We start from the raw sequence: 19,778 nt of genomic DNA on the forward strand, positions 1-19,778 counted from the left end.
TCGGATGCTCCGAAAGCCGGAAACGGGGGATTTGAGGGGCAAATCTTTTCAAGATCCGTCTCCAGACGTGCTGTTCCCTTTCCTTGACGTGGGAGAAAAATATATATATTCAAAACAATGACGCCTTTTCCCGGGTGGAAAACCCAGCTATGAAGTTTCGGACCTGGGTTCGAATCCTGGTTCGGCCACAACACTCTCTCGGCCGCTAATCCCCATGCAGAGACTGGGTGGCCATCTGTCAAGAGGGCTTGAAAAAAGGGGTTCGGACTGGATGGTCATCAGTCAGGAGGGATCGGATGGTGCCTTCCTGCTTGGAAGGAAGGGGTCAGAGTGTATGGCCATCTGTTGGGAGGGCTTGGATGGTGCCTTCCTGCTCGGAAGAGAGTCAGATTGCTTAGCCATCTGTCGGGAAGGCTTTGATGGTGCCTCCCTGCCTGGTGTTGGACTGTATGGCCATCTGTCAGGAAGGTTTGGGTGGTGCCTCCCTCCCCCGCAAAGACTGTATGGCCATCTGGCGGGAGAGCTTTGGTGGTGCCTCCTTGCCTGAGGAAGAGTGTTGAATTGTATGGCCATCTGCAGTGAGGGCTTTAACGGTGCCTTCCTGCTCAAAAGGAGGGTCTGGCCATCTGTTGGGAGGGCTTTGATAGTGCCTTCCTGCTAGTGAAGAGAATCAGACTGTATGGCCATCTGTAGTGAAGGCTTTGATAGTGCCTTCCTGCTAGTAAAGAGGGTCAGACTGTATGGCCATCTATAGCTAGTGCTTTGATGGTGCCTTCCTGATTGTCAAAGAGGTTTGTACTGGATGGCCATCTGTCGGGAGGGCTTTGATAGTATCTTCCTGCTAGTAAAGTGGGTCGGACTGTATGACCATCTGTTGGTAGCACTTTGATTGTGCCTCCTTGTCTGACAAAGAGGGTCGGACTGTATGGCCATCTATAGTGAGTGCTTTGCTGGTGCCTTCCTGCTCAGAAGAAGAGGATCGGACTGTTTGGTTGTCTGTTGGGAGGGCTTTGATAGTGCCTTCCTGCTAGTGAAGAGAATCAGACTTGATGGCCATCTGTAGTGAAGGCTTTGATAGTGCCTTCCTGATGGTAAAGAGAATCAGACTGTATGGCCATCTGTAGTGAAGGCTTTGATAGTGCCTTCCTGATGGTAAAGAGAATCAGACTGTATGGCCATCTGTAGTGAAGGCTTTGATAGTACTTTCCTGCTAGTGAAGAGAATCAGACTTGATGGCCATCTGTAGTGAAGGCTTTGATAGTGCCTTCCTGATGGTAAAGAGAATCAGACTGTATGGCCATCTGTAGTGAAGGCTTTGATAGTACTTTCCTGCTAGTGAAGAAAATCAGACTGTATGGCCATCTGTAGTGAAGGCTTTGATAGTGCTTTCCTTCTAGTAAACAATCAGACTGAACGGCCATCTATTGGGAGGGTTTTGATGGTGCCTTCCTGCTGGTAAAGAGAATCAGACTGAGGGTGGATTAATGAGTTTTGACGGAGCGAGGACTCTCGGGAGTCAGTCGGGGCGGAAAAAAGGACGTGGTGGGGGGACCTGGCAACCACATGCCTGCCATACGGGTGCTCCCGAGAGAGAGAGAGAGAGAGCGAGTGGAGGAGAGAAAAAGGAGGCGAGGAGACACAATGCCCTTCCCAGACAGACGACTGGCTGCACTCGCTCGACGCCGCCCAGCCCAGAAGGAGTTCTTCTTCTTCGCTCAACTCAGACACAATCGCTCCCGAGCGGAGACGCAAGGCGGGCAAGCGGGCGGCTTCTCGTCGGGATTCCGGGGCCGGAACTTTCCCTCCCGACTCGCCTCCTCGATATGAAGCTCCTCTTCTTGCTGCTGAGCCTCTTCTGCTCGGCCGGAGGAGACCCTCTGCCAGGTAAGCGCGCTCCTCTGAGCGTCAACAGAGTGCCGGCTCGGCGCGGGGATCGCCCTGAACCGGGAGAACCAACTGACAGTTGGTTTCGAGGGATTGAAATGGGTTTTCACTTTTGATTACATTCTGAATGTTCAGTTTATGGGAAGCAGAAACTGAGCAGTTTCCGTCGGCACCGTACGAGTCCAAAGGGACATCAGAAGCCTTGGAGTGGCACCAAAGGAGTCCAGTGGCTCATCTGAAGCCTTGGAGTGGCACCAAAGGAGTCCAGTGGCTCATCTGAAGCCTTGGAGTGGCACCAACGGAGTCCAGAGGGTCATCAGAAGCCTTGGAGTGGCAAGAAAGAGTCATTCAAAGCCTTGGAATGGCACTAAAAGGAGTCCAAAGAGTCATCTAAAGCCTTGGAGTGGCACTGTACGAGTCCGAAGGATCATCTGAAGCCTTGGAACGGCACCAAAGGAGTCCAGAGTGTCATCCGAAGCCTTGGAGTGGCACCAAAGGAGTCCGAAGGGTCATCTAAAGCCTTGGAGTGGCACCAAAGGAGTCCAAAGGGACATCAGAAGCCTTGGAGTGGCACCAACGGAGTCCAGAGGGTCATCAGAAGCCTTGGAGTGGCAAGACAGAGTCATTCAAAGCCTTGGAATAGCACTAAAAAGGAGCCCAAAGGGTCATCTGAAGCCTTGGAGTGGCACTGTACGAGTCCAAAGAGTCATCTAAAGCCTTGAGATGGCACTAAAAGGAGTCCAAAGGGTCGTCTAAAGCCTTGGAGTGGCACTGTACGAGTCTAAAGAGTCATCTGAAGCCTTGGAGTGGCAGTAAAAGGAGTCTGAAGGGTCATACGAAGCCTTGGAGTGGCAATAAAGGGTCATTCAAAGTCTTGGAATGGCACTAAAAGGAGTCCAAAGAGTCATCTGAAGCCTTGGAGTGGCAGGAAAGGGTCATCCAAAGCCTTGGAATGGCACTGAAAGGAGTCCACAGGGTCATCTGAAGCCTTGCAGTGGCAAGAAAGGGTCACTAAAAGCCTTGGAATGGCACTAAAAGGAGTCCACAGGGTCATCTGAAGCCTTGGAGTGGCACTGTACGAGTCTAAAGAGTCATCTAAAGCCTTGGGATGGAACTAAAAGGAGTCTAAAGGGTCATCTGAAGCCTTGCAGTGGCAAGAAAGGGTCACTAAAAGCCTTGGAATGGCACTAAAAGGAGTCCAAAGAGTCATCTGAAGCCTTGGAGTGGCAGGAAAGGGTCATTCAAAGCCTTGGAATGGCACTGAAAGGAGTCCACAGGGTCATCTGAAGCCTTGGAGTGGCAAGAAAGGGTCACTCAAAGCCTTGGAATGGCACTAAAAGGAGTCCAAAGAGTCATCTGAAGCCTTGGAGTGGCAAGAAAGGGTCATTCAAAGCCTTGGAATGGCACTAAAAGGAGTCAAAAGGGTCATCTGAAGCCTTGGAGTGGCACCAAATGAGTCCGAAGGGTCATCTGAAGCCTTGGAGTGGCAAGAAAGGGTCATTCAAAACCTTGGAGTGGCAACAAATGAGTCCGGAGGGTCATCTGAAGCCTTGGAGTGGCACCAAATGAGTCCGGAGGGTCATCTGAAGCCTTGGAGTGGCACCAAATGAGTCCGGAGGGTCATCTGAAGCCTTGGAGTGGCACCAAATGAGTCCGGAGAGTAATCTAAAGCCTTGGAGTTGCATCAAATGAGTCCAGAGGGTCATCTGAAGCCTTGGAGTGGCACCAAAGGAGTCCGGAGGGTCATCTGAAGCCTTGGAGTGGCAAGAAAGGGTAATCCAAAGCCTTGGAATGACACTAAAAGGTGTTCAAAGGGTCATCTGAAGCCTTGGAACAGCATTATTATTATTATTATTATTATTATTATTATTATTAATAATAATAATAATAATAATAATAATAATAATAATAATAATAATAGTCCTGAGACACCCAAGCAACCGACACCACGTTCACGGCCATAAGGTCGGGGCGACAGAAAGGACCCTGGGAGTTTTTTGGGAGGTTTTTGGCCATCTGTCGGGAGGGTTTGCGTGGTGCCTCCCTTGCAAGGCTGGACTAGATGACCTTAGCTGCCTCTGAGGATGGGCGAAATGTCAGGAGAGAGTGCTTCCGGGACAGAAAACTCACAGCCGCCTAATGATTCCGGCCATGACAGCAACAATAACAGGAAAGGCGCCGTCCGTTTAAGAACCCGCTCGGATCTTCCAGGAATGTTGTGCCTCTCTCTTCGTCGTCGTTGTCGGAAAAACAAAAAACTATAAATCCTCGATCCCAGAAGCCTGGCCTCCAGATGCCGTTCTTGGCCGGCCGCAAAAAAGAAAGGGAGAGGCTTCGTTTCCGGAAAGCAAAATCTCGGCTCATCGGAGGGGGATCGGAGCAAGGCAGGAGTGGGTTGGGCTGGATGGCCATCTGTCGGGAGGGATCGGATGGTGCCTTCCTTTATGGGAGTTGGGACTGGATCGCCTTTAGGGTGTCTCTTCCAACTCTCTAAGATTCTATGCTATGTATTGAGTCCCCTTTGAGGAGATAAAGTGGGATATTATTATTATTATTATTATTATTATTATTATTATTATTATTATTATTATTATTATTATTTTAACAGCAGCTGGATGGCCATCTGTCAGGAGGGATTGGATGGTGCCTTGCTTTATGGGAGTTGGGACTGGATCGCCTTTAGGGTGTCTCTTCCAACTCTTTAAGATTCTATGCTATGTATTGCGTCCCCTTTGCAATATTATTATTATTATTATTATTATTATTATTATTATTATTATTATTATTATTATTATTTTAACAGCGGCTGGATGGCCATCTGTCGGGAGGGATTGGATGGTGCCTTGCTTTATGGGAGTTGGGACTGGATCGCCTTTAGGGTGTCTCTTCCAACTCTTTAAGATTCTATGCTATGTATTGCGTCCCCTTTGCAATATTATTATTATTATTATTATTATTATTATTATTATTATTATTATTTTAACAGCGGCTGGATGGCCATCTGTCGGGAGGGATTGGATGGTGCCTTGCTTTATGGGAGTTGGGACTGGATCGCCTTTAGGGTGTCTCTTCCAACTCTTTAAGATTCTATGCTATGTATTGCGTCCCCTTTGCAATATTATTATTATTATTATTATTATTATTATTATTATTATTATTATTATTATTATTATTATTATTTTAACAGCGGCTGGATGGCCATCTGTCGGGAGGGATTGGATGGTGCCTTGCTTTATGGGAGTTGGGACTGGATCGCCTTTAGGGTGTCTCTTCCAACTCTTTAAGATTCTATGCTATGTATTGCGTCCCCTTTGCAATATTATTATTATTATTATTATTATTATTATTATTATTATTATTATTATTATTTTAACAGCGGCTGGATGGCCATCTGTCGGGAGGGATTGGATGGTGCCTTGCTTTATGGGAGTTGGGACTGGATCGCCTTTAGGGTGTCTCTTCCAACTCTTTAAGATTCTATGCTATGTATTGCGTCCCCTTTGCAATATTATTATTATTATTATTATTATTATTATTATTATTATTATTATTTTAACAGCGGCTGGATGGCCATCTGTCGGGAGGGATCGGATGGTGCCTTCCTTTATGGGAGTTGGGACTGGATCGCCTTTAGGGTGTCTCTTCCAACTCTTTAAGATTCTATGCTATGTATTGCGTCCCCTTTGCAATATTATTATTATTATTATTATTATTATTATTATTATTATTATTATTATTATTATTATTTTAACAGCGGCTGGATGGCCATCTGTCGGGAGGGATCGGATGGTGCCTTGCTTTATGGGAGTTGGACTGGATCGCCTTTAGGGTGTCTCTTCCAACTCTTTAAGATTCTATGCTATGTATTGCGTCCCCTTTGCAATATTATTATTATTATTATTATTATTATTATTATTATTATTATTATTATTTTAACAGCGGCTGGATGGCCATCTGTCGGGAGGGATCGGATGGTGCCTTCCTTTATGGGAGTTGGACTGGATCGCCTTTAGGGTGTCTCTTCCAACTCTTTAAGATTCTATGCTATGTATTGCGTCCCCTTTGCAATATTATTATTATTATTATTATTATTATTATTATTATTATTATTATTATTATTATTATTTTAACAGCGGCTGGATGGCCATCTGTCGGGAGGGATCGGATGGTGCCTTCCTTTATGGGAGTTGGACTGGATCGCCTTTAGGGTGTCTCTTCCAACTCTTTAAGATTCTATGCTATGTATTGCGTCCCCTTTGCAATATTATTATTATTATTATTATTATTATTATTATTATTATTATTATTTTAACAGCAGCTGGATGGCCATCTGTCGGGAGGGATCGGATGGTGCCTTCCTTTATGGGAGTTGGACTGGATCGCCTTTAGGGTGTCTCTTCCAACTCTCTAAGATTCTATGATACGTATTGAGTCCCCTTTGGGGAGATAAAGTGGGATATTATTATTATTATTATTATTATTATTATTATTATTATTATTTCAACAACGGCTGGATGGCCATCTGTCGGGAGGGATCAGATTGTGCCCTTAGGATGTCTCTTCCAACTCTCTTAAGATTCTATGATATGTAGTGAGTCCCCTTTGCATTATTATTATTATTATTTTATATGACACAGCAAACAAGATAGATATGCTATTATTATTATTATTTTAACAACGGCTGGCTGGCCATCTGTCGGGAGGGATCGGATGGTGCCTTCCTTTATGGGAGTTGGATTGCCTTTAGGGTATCTTTTCCAACTCTTAAAATTCTATGATATGTATTTAGTCACCTTTGCAATATTAATAATAATAATAATATGTATAGTTATTATTACTAATTTATGACACAGCAAACAAGATAGATATGCTGGATTTATTATTATGATTATTTTAACAGTGGCTGGATGGCCATCTGTTGGGAGGGATCAGATTGTGCCTTCCTTTATGGGATCGCCTTTAGGGTGTCTCTTCCATCTCTAGGATTCAGTGATGCTGTCGCCCTATTCCTCTATGGACCTTGTAATGTCTGTGAAGCCGGATGGCCATCTGTCGGGAGGGATCGGATTGTGCTTGAGATTCTTTTCCTTGAGATGAGCGCGTGAGATAAAGGAACAAACAGGCTTTTGATGGGCTTGCCAGCTGGCCGGCGGCTATGTGGAAACTATGCGCCGAGGCCGAGGCCAAAAAAAGTCCAAGCCCCACGGGGCCCCTAAAGGTCATCTAGTCCAGCCTTGGTTTTAATACACAACGCAAGGCAGGCACCACGCAAACCCTCCCGACAGATGGCCACCCATCTTGGAAGTACAAAAATGATAGCCATCCAACTTAAACTTCAAAAATCCCCGGGGTTCTGTCACCTTGTTGCTGCAGACGCTCAAGCAGCAGGGAGTTCCGCCGGTTAACAATCCAAAGTTCAAGCTCAAGTAGCAGGGAGTTCCGCCGGTTAACAATCCAAAGTTCAAGCTCAAGCAGCAGGGAGTTCCGCCGGTTAACAATCCAAAGTTCAAGCTCAAGCAGCAGGGAGTTCCGCCGGTTAACAATCCAAAGTTCAAGCTCAAGCAGCAGGGAGTTCCGCCGGTTAACAACCCAAAGTTCAAGCTCAAGCAGCAGGGAGTTCCGCCGGTTAACAACCCAAAGTTCAAGCTCAAGCAGCAGGGAGTTCCGCCGGTTAACAACCCAAAGTTCAAGCTCAAGCAGCAGGGAGTTCCGCCGGTTAACAATCCAAAGTTCAAGCTCAAGCAGCAGGGAGTTCCGCCGGTTAACAATCCAAAGTTCAAGCTCAAGCAGCAGGGAGTTCCGCCGGTTAACAATCCAAAGTTCAAGCTCAAGCAGCAGGGAGTTCCGCCGGTTAACAATCCAAAGTTCAAGCTCAAGCAGCAGGGAGTTCCGCCGGTTAACAATCCAAAGTTCAAGCTCAAGTAGCAGGGAGTTCCGCCGGTTAACAATCCAAAGTTCAAGCTCAAGCAGCAGGGAGTTCCGCCGGTTAACAATCCAAAGTTCAAGCTCAAGCAGCAGGGAGTTCCGCCGGTTAACAATCCAAAGTTCAAGCTCAAGTAGCAGGGAGTTCTGCCGGTTAACAACCCAAAGTTCAAGCTCAAGCAGCAGGGAGTTCTGCCGGTTAACAATCCAAAGTTCAAGCTCAAGTAGCAGGGAGTTCCGCCGGTTAACAATCCAAAGTTCAAGCTCAAGTAGCAGGGAGTTCTGCCGGTTAACAATCCAAAGTTCAAGCTCAAGTAGCAGGGAGTTCCGCCGGTTAACAATCCAAAGTTCAAGCTCAAGCAGCAGGGAGTTCCGCCGGTTAACAATCCAAAGTTCAAGCTCAAGCAGCAGGGAGTTCCGCCGGTTAACAATCCAAAGTTCAAGCTCAAGTAGCAGGGAGTTCTGCCGGTTAACAATCCAAAGTTCAAGCTCAAGCAGCAGGGAGTTCCGCCGGTTAACAACCCAAAGTTCAAGCTCAAGCAGCAGGGAGTTCTGCCGGTTAACAATCCAAAGTTCAAGCTCAAGTAGCAGGGAGTTCCGCCGGTTAACAATCCAAAGTTCAAGCTCAAGTAGCAGGGAGTTCTGCCGGTTAACAATCCAAAGTTCAAGCTCAAGTAGCAGGGAGTTCCGCCGGTTAACAATCCAAAGTTCAAGCTCAAATAGCAGGGAGTTCCGCCGGTTAACAATCCAAAGTTCAAGCTCAAATAGCAGGGAGTTCCGCCGGTTAACAATCCAAAGTTCAAGCTCAAGTAGCAGGGAGTTCCGCCGGTTAACAATCCAAAGTTCAAGCTCAAGTAGCAGGGAGTTCCGCCGGTTAACAATCCAAAGTTCAAGCTCAAGCAGCAGGGAGTTCCGCCGGTTAACAATCCAAAGTTCAAGCTCAAGTAGCAGGGAGTTCCGCCGGTTAACAATCCAAAGTTCAAGCTCAAGTAGCAGGGAGTTCCGCCGGTTAACAATCCAAAGTTCAAGCTCAAGTAGCAGGGAGTTCCGCCGGTTAACAATCCAAAGTTCAAGCTCAAGCAGCAGGGAGTTCCGCCGGTTAACAATCCAAAGTTCAAGCTCAAGTAGCAGGGAGTTCCGCCGGTTAACAATCCAAAGTTCAAGCTCAAGCAGCAGGGAGTTCCGCCGGTTAACAATCCAAAGTTCAAGCTCAAGTAGCAGGGAGTTCCGCCGGTTAACAATCCAAAGTTCAAGCTCAAGCAGCAGGGAGTTCCGCCGGTTAACAATCCAAAGTTCAAGCTCAAGCAGCAGGGAGTTCTGCCGGTTAACAATCCAAAGTTCAAGCTCAAGTAGCAGGGAGTTCCGCCGGTTAACAATCCAAAGTTCAAGCTCAAGTAGCAGGGAGTTCTGCCGGTTAACAATCCAAAGTTCAAGCTCAAGCAGCAGGGAGTTCTGCCGGTTAACAATCCAAAGTTCAAGCTCAAGCAGCAGGGAGTTCTGCCGGTTAACAATCCAAAGTTCAAGCTCAAGTAGCAGGGAGTTCTGCCGGTTAACAATCCAAAGTTCAAGCTCAAGTAGCAGGGAGTTCCGCCGGTTAACAATCCAAAGTTCAAGCTCAAGTAGCAGGGAGTTCCGCCGGTTAACAACCCAAAGTTCAAGCTCAAGCAGCAGGGAGTTCCGCCGGTTAACAAGCCAAAGTTCAAGTCTGATCCCATTTGTAATATACAATGCAAGGCAGGCACCACACAAACCCTCCTGATAGATGGCCATCCAACTTAAACTTCAAAAACTCCCAGGGTTCTCTCACCTTGTCGTCCCAGTAGTTCAAGCAGCAGGGAGTTCCGCCAGTTAACAATCCAAACTTCCAAGTCCGATCCTGTTTGTAATAAACAATGCAAGGGAGGGACTATGCAAACAATCCCTCCCGACAGATGGCCATCCAACTTGAACTTCAAAAACTCCCAGGGTTCTGTCATTTTGTTGCCGCAGACGCCCAAGCGGCAGGCAGGGAGTTCCGCTGGTTAACAAGCCAAAATTCAAGTCCGATCCTATTTGTAATACATAATGCAAGGGAGGGACTATGCAATCCCTCCCGACAGATGGACATCCAACTTGAATTACAAAAACTCCCAGGGTTCTATCATTTTGTCGCCGCAGAAGCTCAAGTGGCAGGGAGTTCCGCCGGTTAACAAGCCGCTTTGTCATTGAATTTCATTATTATTATTATTATTATTATTTTGTAATTTTTTCTCTCTTTTTTCCGCCAGGCGGCATCTGCTGGCTCCAAGGCCGGGAGGCGAAGTGCACGATGATCCTCCGGACGGGCGTCTCCTGGGAGGAATGTTGTGCCGACGGGAGCGCCGACCGGGCCTGGTCCAACGCCTCGCACCCGGACAACAAGATCAGCCTCCTCCGCATCCTCGGCCTGGTCACTTGCCGCCCTTGCAAAGGTACGCCGGAGCAAAGACTGCATCTGTATCTATATCTTAGGCTCGGAATCGTATTGGCCTTTTTCGCCGCAGCATCACACTCTCGACTCACGTTCGGCTTAGGGTCTATTAAGACTCCTATGACCAAGCCATTGATTTATATAATAAATCAATAATAATAATAATCTCCTATCAATGCAGCCAGGAATCACATTGGCCTTTTTCGCCGCCGCATCACACTCTCGACTCACATTTGGCTTAGGGTCTATTAAGACTCCTATGACCAAGCCATTGATCTATATAATCATGCCAATAGTAATAATAATAATAATAATAATAATCTATTGATGCAGACGGGAATCGCCTTGGCCCTTTTCGCTGCCGCATCACACTCTCGACTCACATTTGGCTTAGGGTCTATTAAGACTCCTGTGACCAAGCCATTGATCTATATAATAATGCCAATAGTAATAATAATAATAATAATAATAATATAATAATCTATTGATGCAGACGGGAATCGCCTTGGCCCTTTTCGCTGCCGCATCACACTCTCGACTCACATTTGGTTTAGGGTCTATTAAGACTCCTATGACCAAGCCATTGATCTATATAATCATGCCAATAGTAATAATAATAATAATAATAATAATAATAATAATAATAATAATAATAATCTATTGATGCAGACGGGAATCGCCTTGGCCCTTTTTGCTGCCGCATCACACTCTCGACTCACATTTGGCTTAGGGTCTATTAAGACTCCTGTGACCAAGCCATTGATCTATATAATAATGCCAATAATAATAATAATAATATTAATAATAATAATAGACTCCTATTGATGCAGCCAGGAATCGCATTGGCCTTTTTCGCCGCCGCATCACACTCTCGACTCACATTTGGCTTAGGGTCTATTAAGACTCCTGTGACCAAGCCATTGATCTATATAATAATGCCAATAATAATAATAATAATAATAATAATAATAATAGACTCCTATTGATGCACACGGGAATCGCATTGGCCTTTTCCGCCGCAGCATCACACTCTCGACTCACATTTAGCTTAGTGTCTATCAAGACTCCTATGACCAAGCCATTGATATATATAATAATGTCAATAATAATATTAATAATAGACTCCTATTGATGTAACCAGGAATGGCATTGGCCTTTTTCGCCGCAGCATCACACTCTCGACTCACATTTGGATTAGGGTCTATTAAGACTCCTATGACCAAGCCATTGATCTATATAATAATGCCAATAATAACAATAATAATATTATTAATAATAATAATAATAATAATAACAATAATAGACTCATTGATGCAGCCGGGAATCGCATTGGCCTTTTTCGCCGCAGCATCACACTCTCGACTCACATTTGATTTAGGGTCTATTAAGGCTTCTATGACCAAGCCATTGATCTATATAATAATGCCAATAATAATATTAATAATAGACTCCTATTGATGTAGCCAGGAATCGTATTAGCCTATTTCGCCGCAGCATCACACTCTCGACACAAGTCTCCTATACTTGCAAATCTGGTATTTTCTTGTAATTTTCCTCCCAAACAGACATCCAGACAGCGGGGAAAATTGCATTTATTATCCCCGCCAGACATTTATTTTGACCCCGCGTGACCTACGGACACAAAGCCGGCGTCTGTCTCTCTCGTTCTTTCATTCTTTCCGACTCGTTCGTGTTTTCGTGTCACGGCAGGACAAACAGGGGCGCCCATTGTCCGGCAAAGGGCAGTTCGTGGCCGGAGTCTCGTTCGGAACGTTTTGGGGGCAAACCGGGATATTATTATTATTATTAATAATAATAATAGACACTAGACTCCATTATTATTATTATTATTATTATTATTATTATTATTATTATTATTATTGACACAGCCTGGAATCGCATTGGCCTTTTCCGCTGCAGCGTCACACCCTTGGCTCAAGTTAATCTTGATGTAGAAGAGACACTAGACTCCCATATTATTATTATTATTATTATTATTATTGACACAGCCTGGAATCGCATTGGCCTTTTCCGCTGCAGCGTCACACCCTTGGCTCAAGTTAATCTTGATGTAGAAGAGACACTGGACTCCCATATTATTATTATTATTATTTTTATTATTATTATTATTACTACTACTATATTATTATTATTACTATTGTTATTGACACATCCTGGAATCGTATTGGCCTTTTCCGCTGCAGCATCACACCCTTGGCTCAAGTTCATCTTGATGTAGAAGAGACACTGGACTCCCATATTATTATTATTATTATTATTATTACTACTACTACTACTATATTATTATTATTATTACTATTGTTATTGACACAGCCTGGAATCGCATTGGCCTTTTCCGCTGCAGCGTCACACCCTTGGCTCAAGTTAATCTTGATGTAGAAGAGACACTGGACTCCCATATTATTATTATTATTATTTTTATTATTATTATTATTACTACTACTATATTATTATTATTACTATTGTTATTGACACATCCTGGAATCGTATTGGCCTTTTCCGCTGCAGCATCACACCCTTGGCTCAAGTTCATCTTGATGTAGAAGAGACACTGGACTCCCATATTATTATTATTATTATTATTATTACTACTACTACTACTATATTATTATTATTATTACTATTGTTATTGACACAGCCTGGAATCGCATTGGCCTTTTCCGCTGCAGCGTCACACCCTTGGCTCAAGTTAATCTTGATGTAGAAGAGACGCTAGACTCCTATATTATTATTATTATTATTATTATTATTATTATTATTATTATTACTACTACTATATTATTATTATTACTATTGTTATTGACACAGCCTGGAATCGCATTGGCCTTTTCCGCTGCAGCATCACACCCTTGGCTCAAGTTCATCTTGATGTAGAAGAGACACTAGACTCCTATATTATTATTATTATTATTGTTAATAAGTGACACAACCTGGAATCGTATTGGCCTTTTCTGCTGCAGCATCACATTATTATTATTATTATTATTATTATTATTATTATTATTATTATGACTACTCCTGTCTTTCTCTCTGTCCAGAGACCTGTGAGGGCGTGCAGTGCGACCCGGGCAAGGTCTGCCGCATGAAGCAGGGGCGTCCGTACTGCACGTGTGCCCCAGATTGCTCCCAGACGCCCCGGAAGCTGCAGGTCTGCGGCTCGGATGGCTTAACCTACCGGGACGAGTGCGACTTGCTGACCGCCAAGTGCCGCGGACATCCCGACCTCGAGGTCATGTATCAAGGACGGTGCAAAAGTAAGCAAGCCCTATTATTATTATTATTATTATTATTATTATTATTATTATTACTATTATTACTATTATCATCATTAATACACTAGAGACCATACAGATGCCGAGGCATTTATATTATTATTATTATTATTATTATTATTATTATTATTATTATTATTATTATTATTATGATACTCCTGAACATACAGATGCCTAGAGATATATGATGATTATTATAAATATTTATTATTATTATTATTATTATTATTATTATTACACTACAGAACATACAGATGCCTAGAGATATATTATTATTATTATCAATACATTAGGGAACATACAGATGCCTAGACATTTATTATTATTACTATTATTATTATGAAACTACAGAACATACAGATGCCTAGTGATTTATTATTATTATTAATAATAATAATACACTAGGGAACATACAAACACCTAGACTTCTTCTTCTTCTTCTTCTTCTTCTTCTTCTTCTTCTTCTTCTTATTATTATTATTATTATTATGACACTATGGAACATACAGATGCCTAGACATTATTATTATTATTATTATTATTATTATTATTATTATTATTATTTTGACACTACTGAACATACAGATGCCTAGATATATAATTATTAATAATATTTATTAATATTATTAAAAATAATAATACACTAGGGAACATACAAATGCCTAGACATTTATATTATTATTATTATTATTATTATTACTACTACTACTACTACTACTACTATTATGACACTACGGAGCATACAGATGCCTAGAGATATTATTATTATTATTATTATTATTATTATTATTATTATTATTATTAATTGTTATTATTATTAATTAATTAATAACAACAACAACAATACACAAGGGAACATACAGATGCTGAGGCATTTATACTATTATTATTTTATTACGACACAGCAAACAAGATAGATATGCTGGATTCTATTATTATTATTATTATTATTATTATTATTATTATTATTATTATTATTATGACACTACAGAACATACAGATGCCTAGACATTTATTATTATTATCACTATTATTATTATTATTATTATGAAACTATGGAACATACAAATGCTTAGGCATTTATTATATTAGTATTATTATTATTAATACAGTAGGGAACATACAGATGCCTAGACATTTATTATTATTACTATTATTATTATTATTATGAAACTACGGAACATACAGATGCCTAGAGACATATTATTATTATTATTGTTATTATTAATAACTAGGGAACATACAGATGCCTAGACTTTTATTATTCCTACTATTATTATTATTATTATTATTATTATTATTATTATTATTATTATGAAACTACGGAACGTACTGATGCCTATAGACATATAGTATTATTATTATTATTATTATTATTAATAATACACTATGGAGCATACAGATGCCTAGACATTTATTATTATTATTATTATTATTATTATTAATAATAATAATAATATTATGAAACTATGGAACATAGAGATGCCTAGAGACATATTATTACTATTATTATTATTATTATTATTATTATTATTACTATGATACTACAAAACATATAGATACCTAGACATTTATTATTATTATTATTATTATTATTATTATTATTATTATTGTTACACTAGGGAACATACAAATGCCTAGAGATATTATTAATATTATTAATAATAATAAGGGAGCATACAGATGCCTAGGCTATATTATTATTATTATTATTATGACACTAGGGAACATACAGATGCCTAGAGATTATTATTATGATTATTATTAATAATAAGGGAGCATACAGATGCCTAGGCATTTATTATATTATGATGATGATGATGACACTAGGGAACATAAAGATGCCTACAGCTATTATTATTATTATTATTATTATTATTATTATTATTATTATTATTAATGACACTAGGGAACATACAGATGCCTAGAGATTGTTATTATGATTATTAATAATAATAAGGGAGCATACAGATGCCTAGGCATTTATTATATTGTTATTATTATGACACTAGGGAGCATACAGATGCCTAGAGATATTATTATTATTATTATTATTATTATTATTATTATTATTATTATTATTATTATTATTATTGTTCTGACATGGCAGAGTCCTGCTTGACGGTGTCGTGCCCGGGGACGCACACGTGTGTGGTGGACCAGACGGGGAGCGCGCACTGCGTGGTGTGCCGGGCGTCCCCGTGCCCGGAGCCCACCGCCCTGGACCGGCCCCTCTGCGCCAACAACAACGCCACCTACCCCTCCACCTGCCACCTCCGCAGGGCCACCTGCTTCCTCGGCCGCTCCATCGGGGTCCGGCATTTCGGCGGATGCGCGGGTAAGTGATTAGTACCACCTCAGCAAGCAAGAGTCCAAAAGCGGCAGCTATTTTCAATTTCAGTGGTGCCGCCCCCAGCAAGCCAGAGTCCAAAAGCGGCAGCTATTTTTCAAATTCGGTGGTGCCGCCCCAGCAAGCAAGAGTCCAAAAGCGGCAGCTTTTTTTCAATTTCAGTGGTGCCGCCCCAGCAAGCAAGAGTCCAAAAGCGGCAGCTATTTTTCAATTTCAATGGTGCCGCCCCCAGCAAGCAAGAGTCAAAAAGCGGCAGCTATTTTCAAATTCGGTGGTGCCGCCCCCAGCAAGCAAGAGTCCAAAAGCGGCAGCTATTTTCAAATTCGGTGGTGCCGCCCCAGCAAGCAAGAGTCCAAAAGCGGCAGCTATTTTTCAATTTCAATGGTGCCGCCCCCAGCAAGCAAGAGTCCAAAAGCGGCAGCTATTTTCAAATTCGGTGGTGCCACCCCAGCAAGCGAGAGTCCAAAAGCGGCAGCTATTTTTCAATTTCGATGGTGCCGCCCCAGCAAGCAAGAGTCCAAAAGCGGCAGCTATTTTTCAATTTCGGTGGTGCCGCCCCAGCAAGCAAGAGTCCAAAAGCGGCAGCTATTTTCAAATTCGGTGGTGCCGCCCCAGCAAGCAAGAGTCCAAAAGCGGAAGCTATTTTTCAATTTCAATGGTGCCGCCCCCAGCAAGCAAGAGTCCAAAAGCGGCAGCTATTTTTCAATTTCGGTGGTGCCGCCCCAGCAAGCAAGAGTCCAAAAGCGGCAGCTATTTTCACTTTCAGTGGTGCCGCCCCAGCAAGCAAGAGTCCAAAAGCGGCAGCTATTTTCAAATTCGGTGGTGCCGCCCCAGCAAGCAAGAGTCCAAAAGCGGCAGCTATTTTCACTTTCAGTGGTGACGCCCCCCAGCAAGCAAGAGTCCAAAAGCGGCAGCTATTTTCAAATTCGGTGGTGCCGCCCCAGCAAGCAAGAGTCCAAAAGCGGCAGCTATTTTCAAATTCGGTGGTGCCGCCCCAGCAAGCAAGAGTCCAAAAGCGGCAGCTATTTTCAATTTCAGTGGTGCCGCCCCCAGCAAGCCAGAGACCAAAAGCGGCAGCTATTTTCAAATTCGGTGGTGCCGCCCCAGCAAGCAAGAGTCCAAAAGCGGCAGCTATTTTTCAAATTCGGTGGTGCCGCCCCAGCAAGCAAGAGTCCAAAAGCGGCAGCTAATTTTCAATTTCGGTGGTGCCGCCCCAGCAAGCAAGAGTCCAAAAGCGGCAGCTATTTTTCAATTTCAATGGTGCCGCCCCCAGCAAGCAAGAGTCCAAAAGCGGCAGCTATTTTCAAATTCGGTGGTGCCGCCCCAGCAAGCAAGAGTCCAAAAGCGGCAGCTATTTTCAAATTTGGTGGTGCTGCCCCAGCAAGCAAGAGTCCAAAAGCGGCAGCTATTTTCGATTTCGGTGCCGCCGCCCCAGCAAGCAAGAGTCCAAAAGCGGCAGCTATTTTCAAATTCGGTGGTGCCGCCCCAGCAAGCGAGAGTCCAAAAGCGGAAGCTATTTTTCAATTTCAATGGTGCCCCCCCAGCAAGCGAGAGTCCAAAAGCGGCAGCTATTTTTCAATTTCGGTGGTGCCGCCCCAGCAAGCAAGAGTCCAAAAGCGGCAGCTATTTTCAATTTCAGTGGTGCCGCCCCAGCAAGCAAGAGTCCAAAAGCGGCAGCTATTTTCAAATTCGGTGGTGCCGCCCCAGCAAGCAAGAGTCCAAAAGTGGCAGCTATTTTCAAATTCGGTGGTGCCACCCCAGCAAGCAAGAGTCCAAAAGCGGCAGCTATTTTCAATTTCAGTGGTGCCGCCCCCAGCAAGCAAGAGTCCAAAAGCGGCAGCTATTTTTCAATTTCGGTGGTGCCGCCCCAGCAAGCAAGAGTCCAAAAGCGGCAGCTATTTTCACTTTCAGTGGTGCCGCCCCAGCAAGCGAGAGTCCAAAAGCGGCAGCTATTTTCAAATTCGGTGGTGCCGCCCCAGCAAGCAAGAGTCCAAAAGCGGCAGCTATTTTCACTTTCAGTGGTGACGCCCCCCAGCAAGCAAGAGTCCAAAAGCGGCAGCTATTTTCAAATTCGGTGGTGCCGCCCCAGCAAGCAAGAGTCCAAAAGCGGCAGCTATTTTCAAATTCGGTGGTGCCGCCCCAGCAAGCAAGAGTCCAAAAGCGGCAGCTATTTTCAATTTCAGTGGTGCCGCCCCCAGCAAGCCAGAGACCAAAAGCGGCAGCTATTTTCAAATTCGGTGGTGCCGCCCCAGCAAGCAAGAGTCCAAAAGCGGCAGCTATTTTTCAAATTCGGTGGTGCCGCCCCAGCAAGCAAGAGTCCAAAAGCGGCAGCTATTTTTCAAATTCGGTGGTGCCGCCCCAGCAAGCAAGAGTCCAAAAGCGGCAGCTATTTTTCAATTTCAATGGTGCCGCCCCCAGCAAGCAAGAGTCCAAAAGCGGCAGCTATTTTCAAATTCGGTGGTGCCGCCCCAGCAAGCAAGAGTCCAAAAGCGGCAGCTATTTTCAAATTTGGTGGTGCTGCCCCAGCAAGCAAGAGTCCAAAAGCGGCAGCTATTTTCGATTTCGGTGCCGCCGCCCCAGCAAGCAAGAGTCCAAAAGCGGCAGCTATTTTCAAATTCGGTGGTGCCGCCCCAGCAAGCGAGAGTCCAAAAGCGGAAGCTATTTTTCAATTTCAATGGTGCCCCCCCCAGCAAGCGAGAGTCCAAAAGCGGCAGCTATTTTTCAATTTCGGTGGTGCCGCCCCAGCAAGCAAGAGTCCAAAAGCGGCAGCTATTTTCAATTTCAGTGGTGCCGCCCCAGCAAGCAAGAGTCCAAAAGCGGCAGCTATTTTCAAATTCGGTGGTGCCGCCCCAGCAAGCAAGAGTCCAAAAGTGGCAGCTATTTTCAAATTCGGTGGTGCCACCCCAGCAAGCAAGAGTCCAAAAGCGGCAGCTATTTTCAATTTCAGTGGTGCCGCCCCCAGCAAGCCAGAGTCCAAAAGCGGCAGCTATTTTCGATTTCGGTGCCGCCGCCCCAGCAAGCAAGAGTCCAAAAGCGGCAGCTATTTTCAAATTCGGTGGTGCCGCCCCAGCAAGCAAGAGTCCAAAAGCGGCAGCTATTTTTTTCAATTTCAGTGGTGCCGCCCCAGCAAGCAAGAGTCCAAAAGCGGCAGCTATTTTCAAATTCGGTGGTGCCGCCCCAGCAAGCGAGAGTCCAAAAGCGGCAGCTATTTTTCAATTTCAATGGTGCCGCCCCAGCAAGCAAGAGTCCAAAAGCGGCAGCTATTTTCAATTTCAATGGTGCCACCCCAGCAAGCAAGAGTCCATAAGCGGCAGCTGAAAACCCAGAATCTCGATTCAGGGCTATGTTCAATTTCAATTCACGGAATTTCAGTTCACTATATATATATATATATATGTGTGTGTAAGTGACGGTCGTACCACCTCAGCAAGCAAGAGTCCAAAAGTGGCAGCTGAAAACCCAGAATCTCAATTCACGGCTATTATATATATTTATATCTATATCTATATCTGTGTAAGTGATGTTCGTACCACCTCAGCAAGCAAGAGTCCATAAGCGGCAGCTGAAAACCCAGAATCTCAATTCACGGCTATTATATATATTTATATCTATATCTATATCTGTGTAAGTGATGGTCGTAGCCCCTCAGCAAGCAAGAGTCCAAAAGCGGCAGCTATTTTTAATTTCAATGGTGCCGCCCCAGCAAGCCAGAGTCCAAAAGTGGCAGCTGAAAACCCAGAATTTCAATTCACGACTATCTGTGTAAGTGATGGTCATACCACCTCAGCAAGCAAGAGTCCAAAAGCAGCAGCTATTTTCAATTTCAGTGGTGCCGCCCCAGCAAGCAAGAGTCCAAAAGCGGCAGCTGAAAACCCAGAAT

The 19,778-nt window shown here is 43.8% G+C and overlaps 1 protein-coding gene across 1 annotated transcript; it reads left to right on the forward strand.

Annotated features, from left to right (window-relative positions):
- Positions 1-1,277: 1,277 nt before the first annotated feature.
- On the forward strand, positions 1,278-15,886 carry fstl3 (follistatin like 3; the record flags this gene model as incomplete). The annotated part of the gene is given in 4 exon segments (XM_062960415.1): positions 1,278-1,884; positions 10,074-10,256; positions 13,315-13,530; positions 15,659-15,886. Coding segments are annotated over 4 exon segments (1,027 nt in total), but the record flags the coding sequence as incomplete, so codon positions are not given.
- Between the last annotated feature and the right edge of the window lie 3,892 nt (positions 15,887-19,778).

The sequence above is a fragment of the Anolis carolinensis genome, unplaced genomic scaffold, assembly GCF_035594765.1.
Source record: "Anolis carolinensis isolate JA03-04 unplaced genomic scaffold, rAnoCar3.1.pri scaffold_7, whole genome shotgun sequence".
NCBI lineage: Eukaryota > Metazoa > Chordata > Lepidosauria > Squamata > Dactyloidae > Anolis > Anolis carolinensis.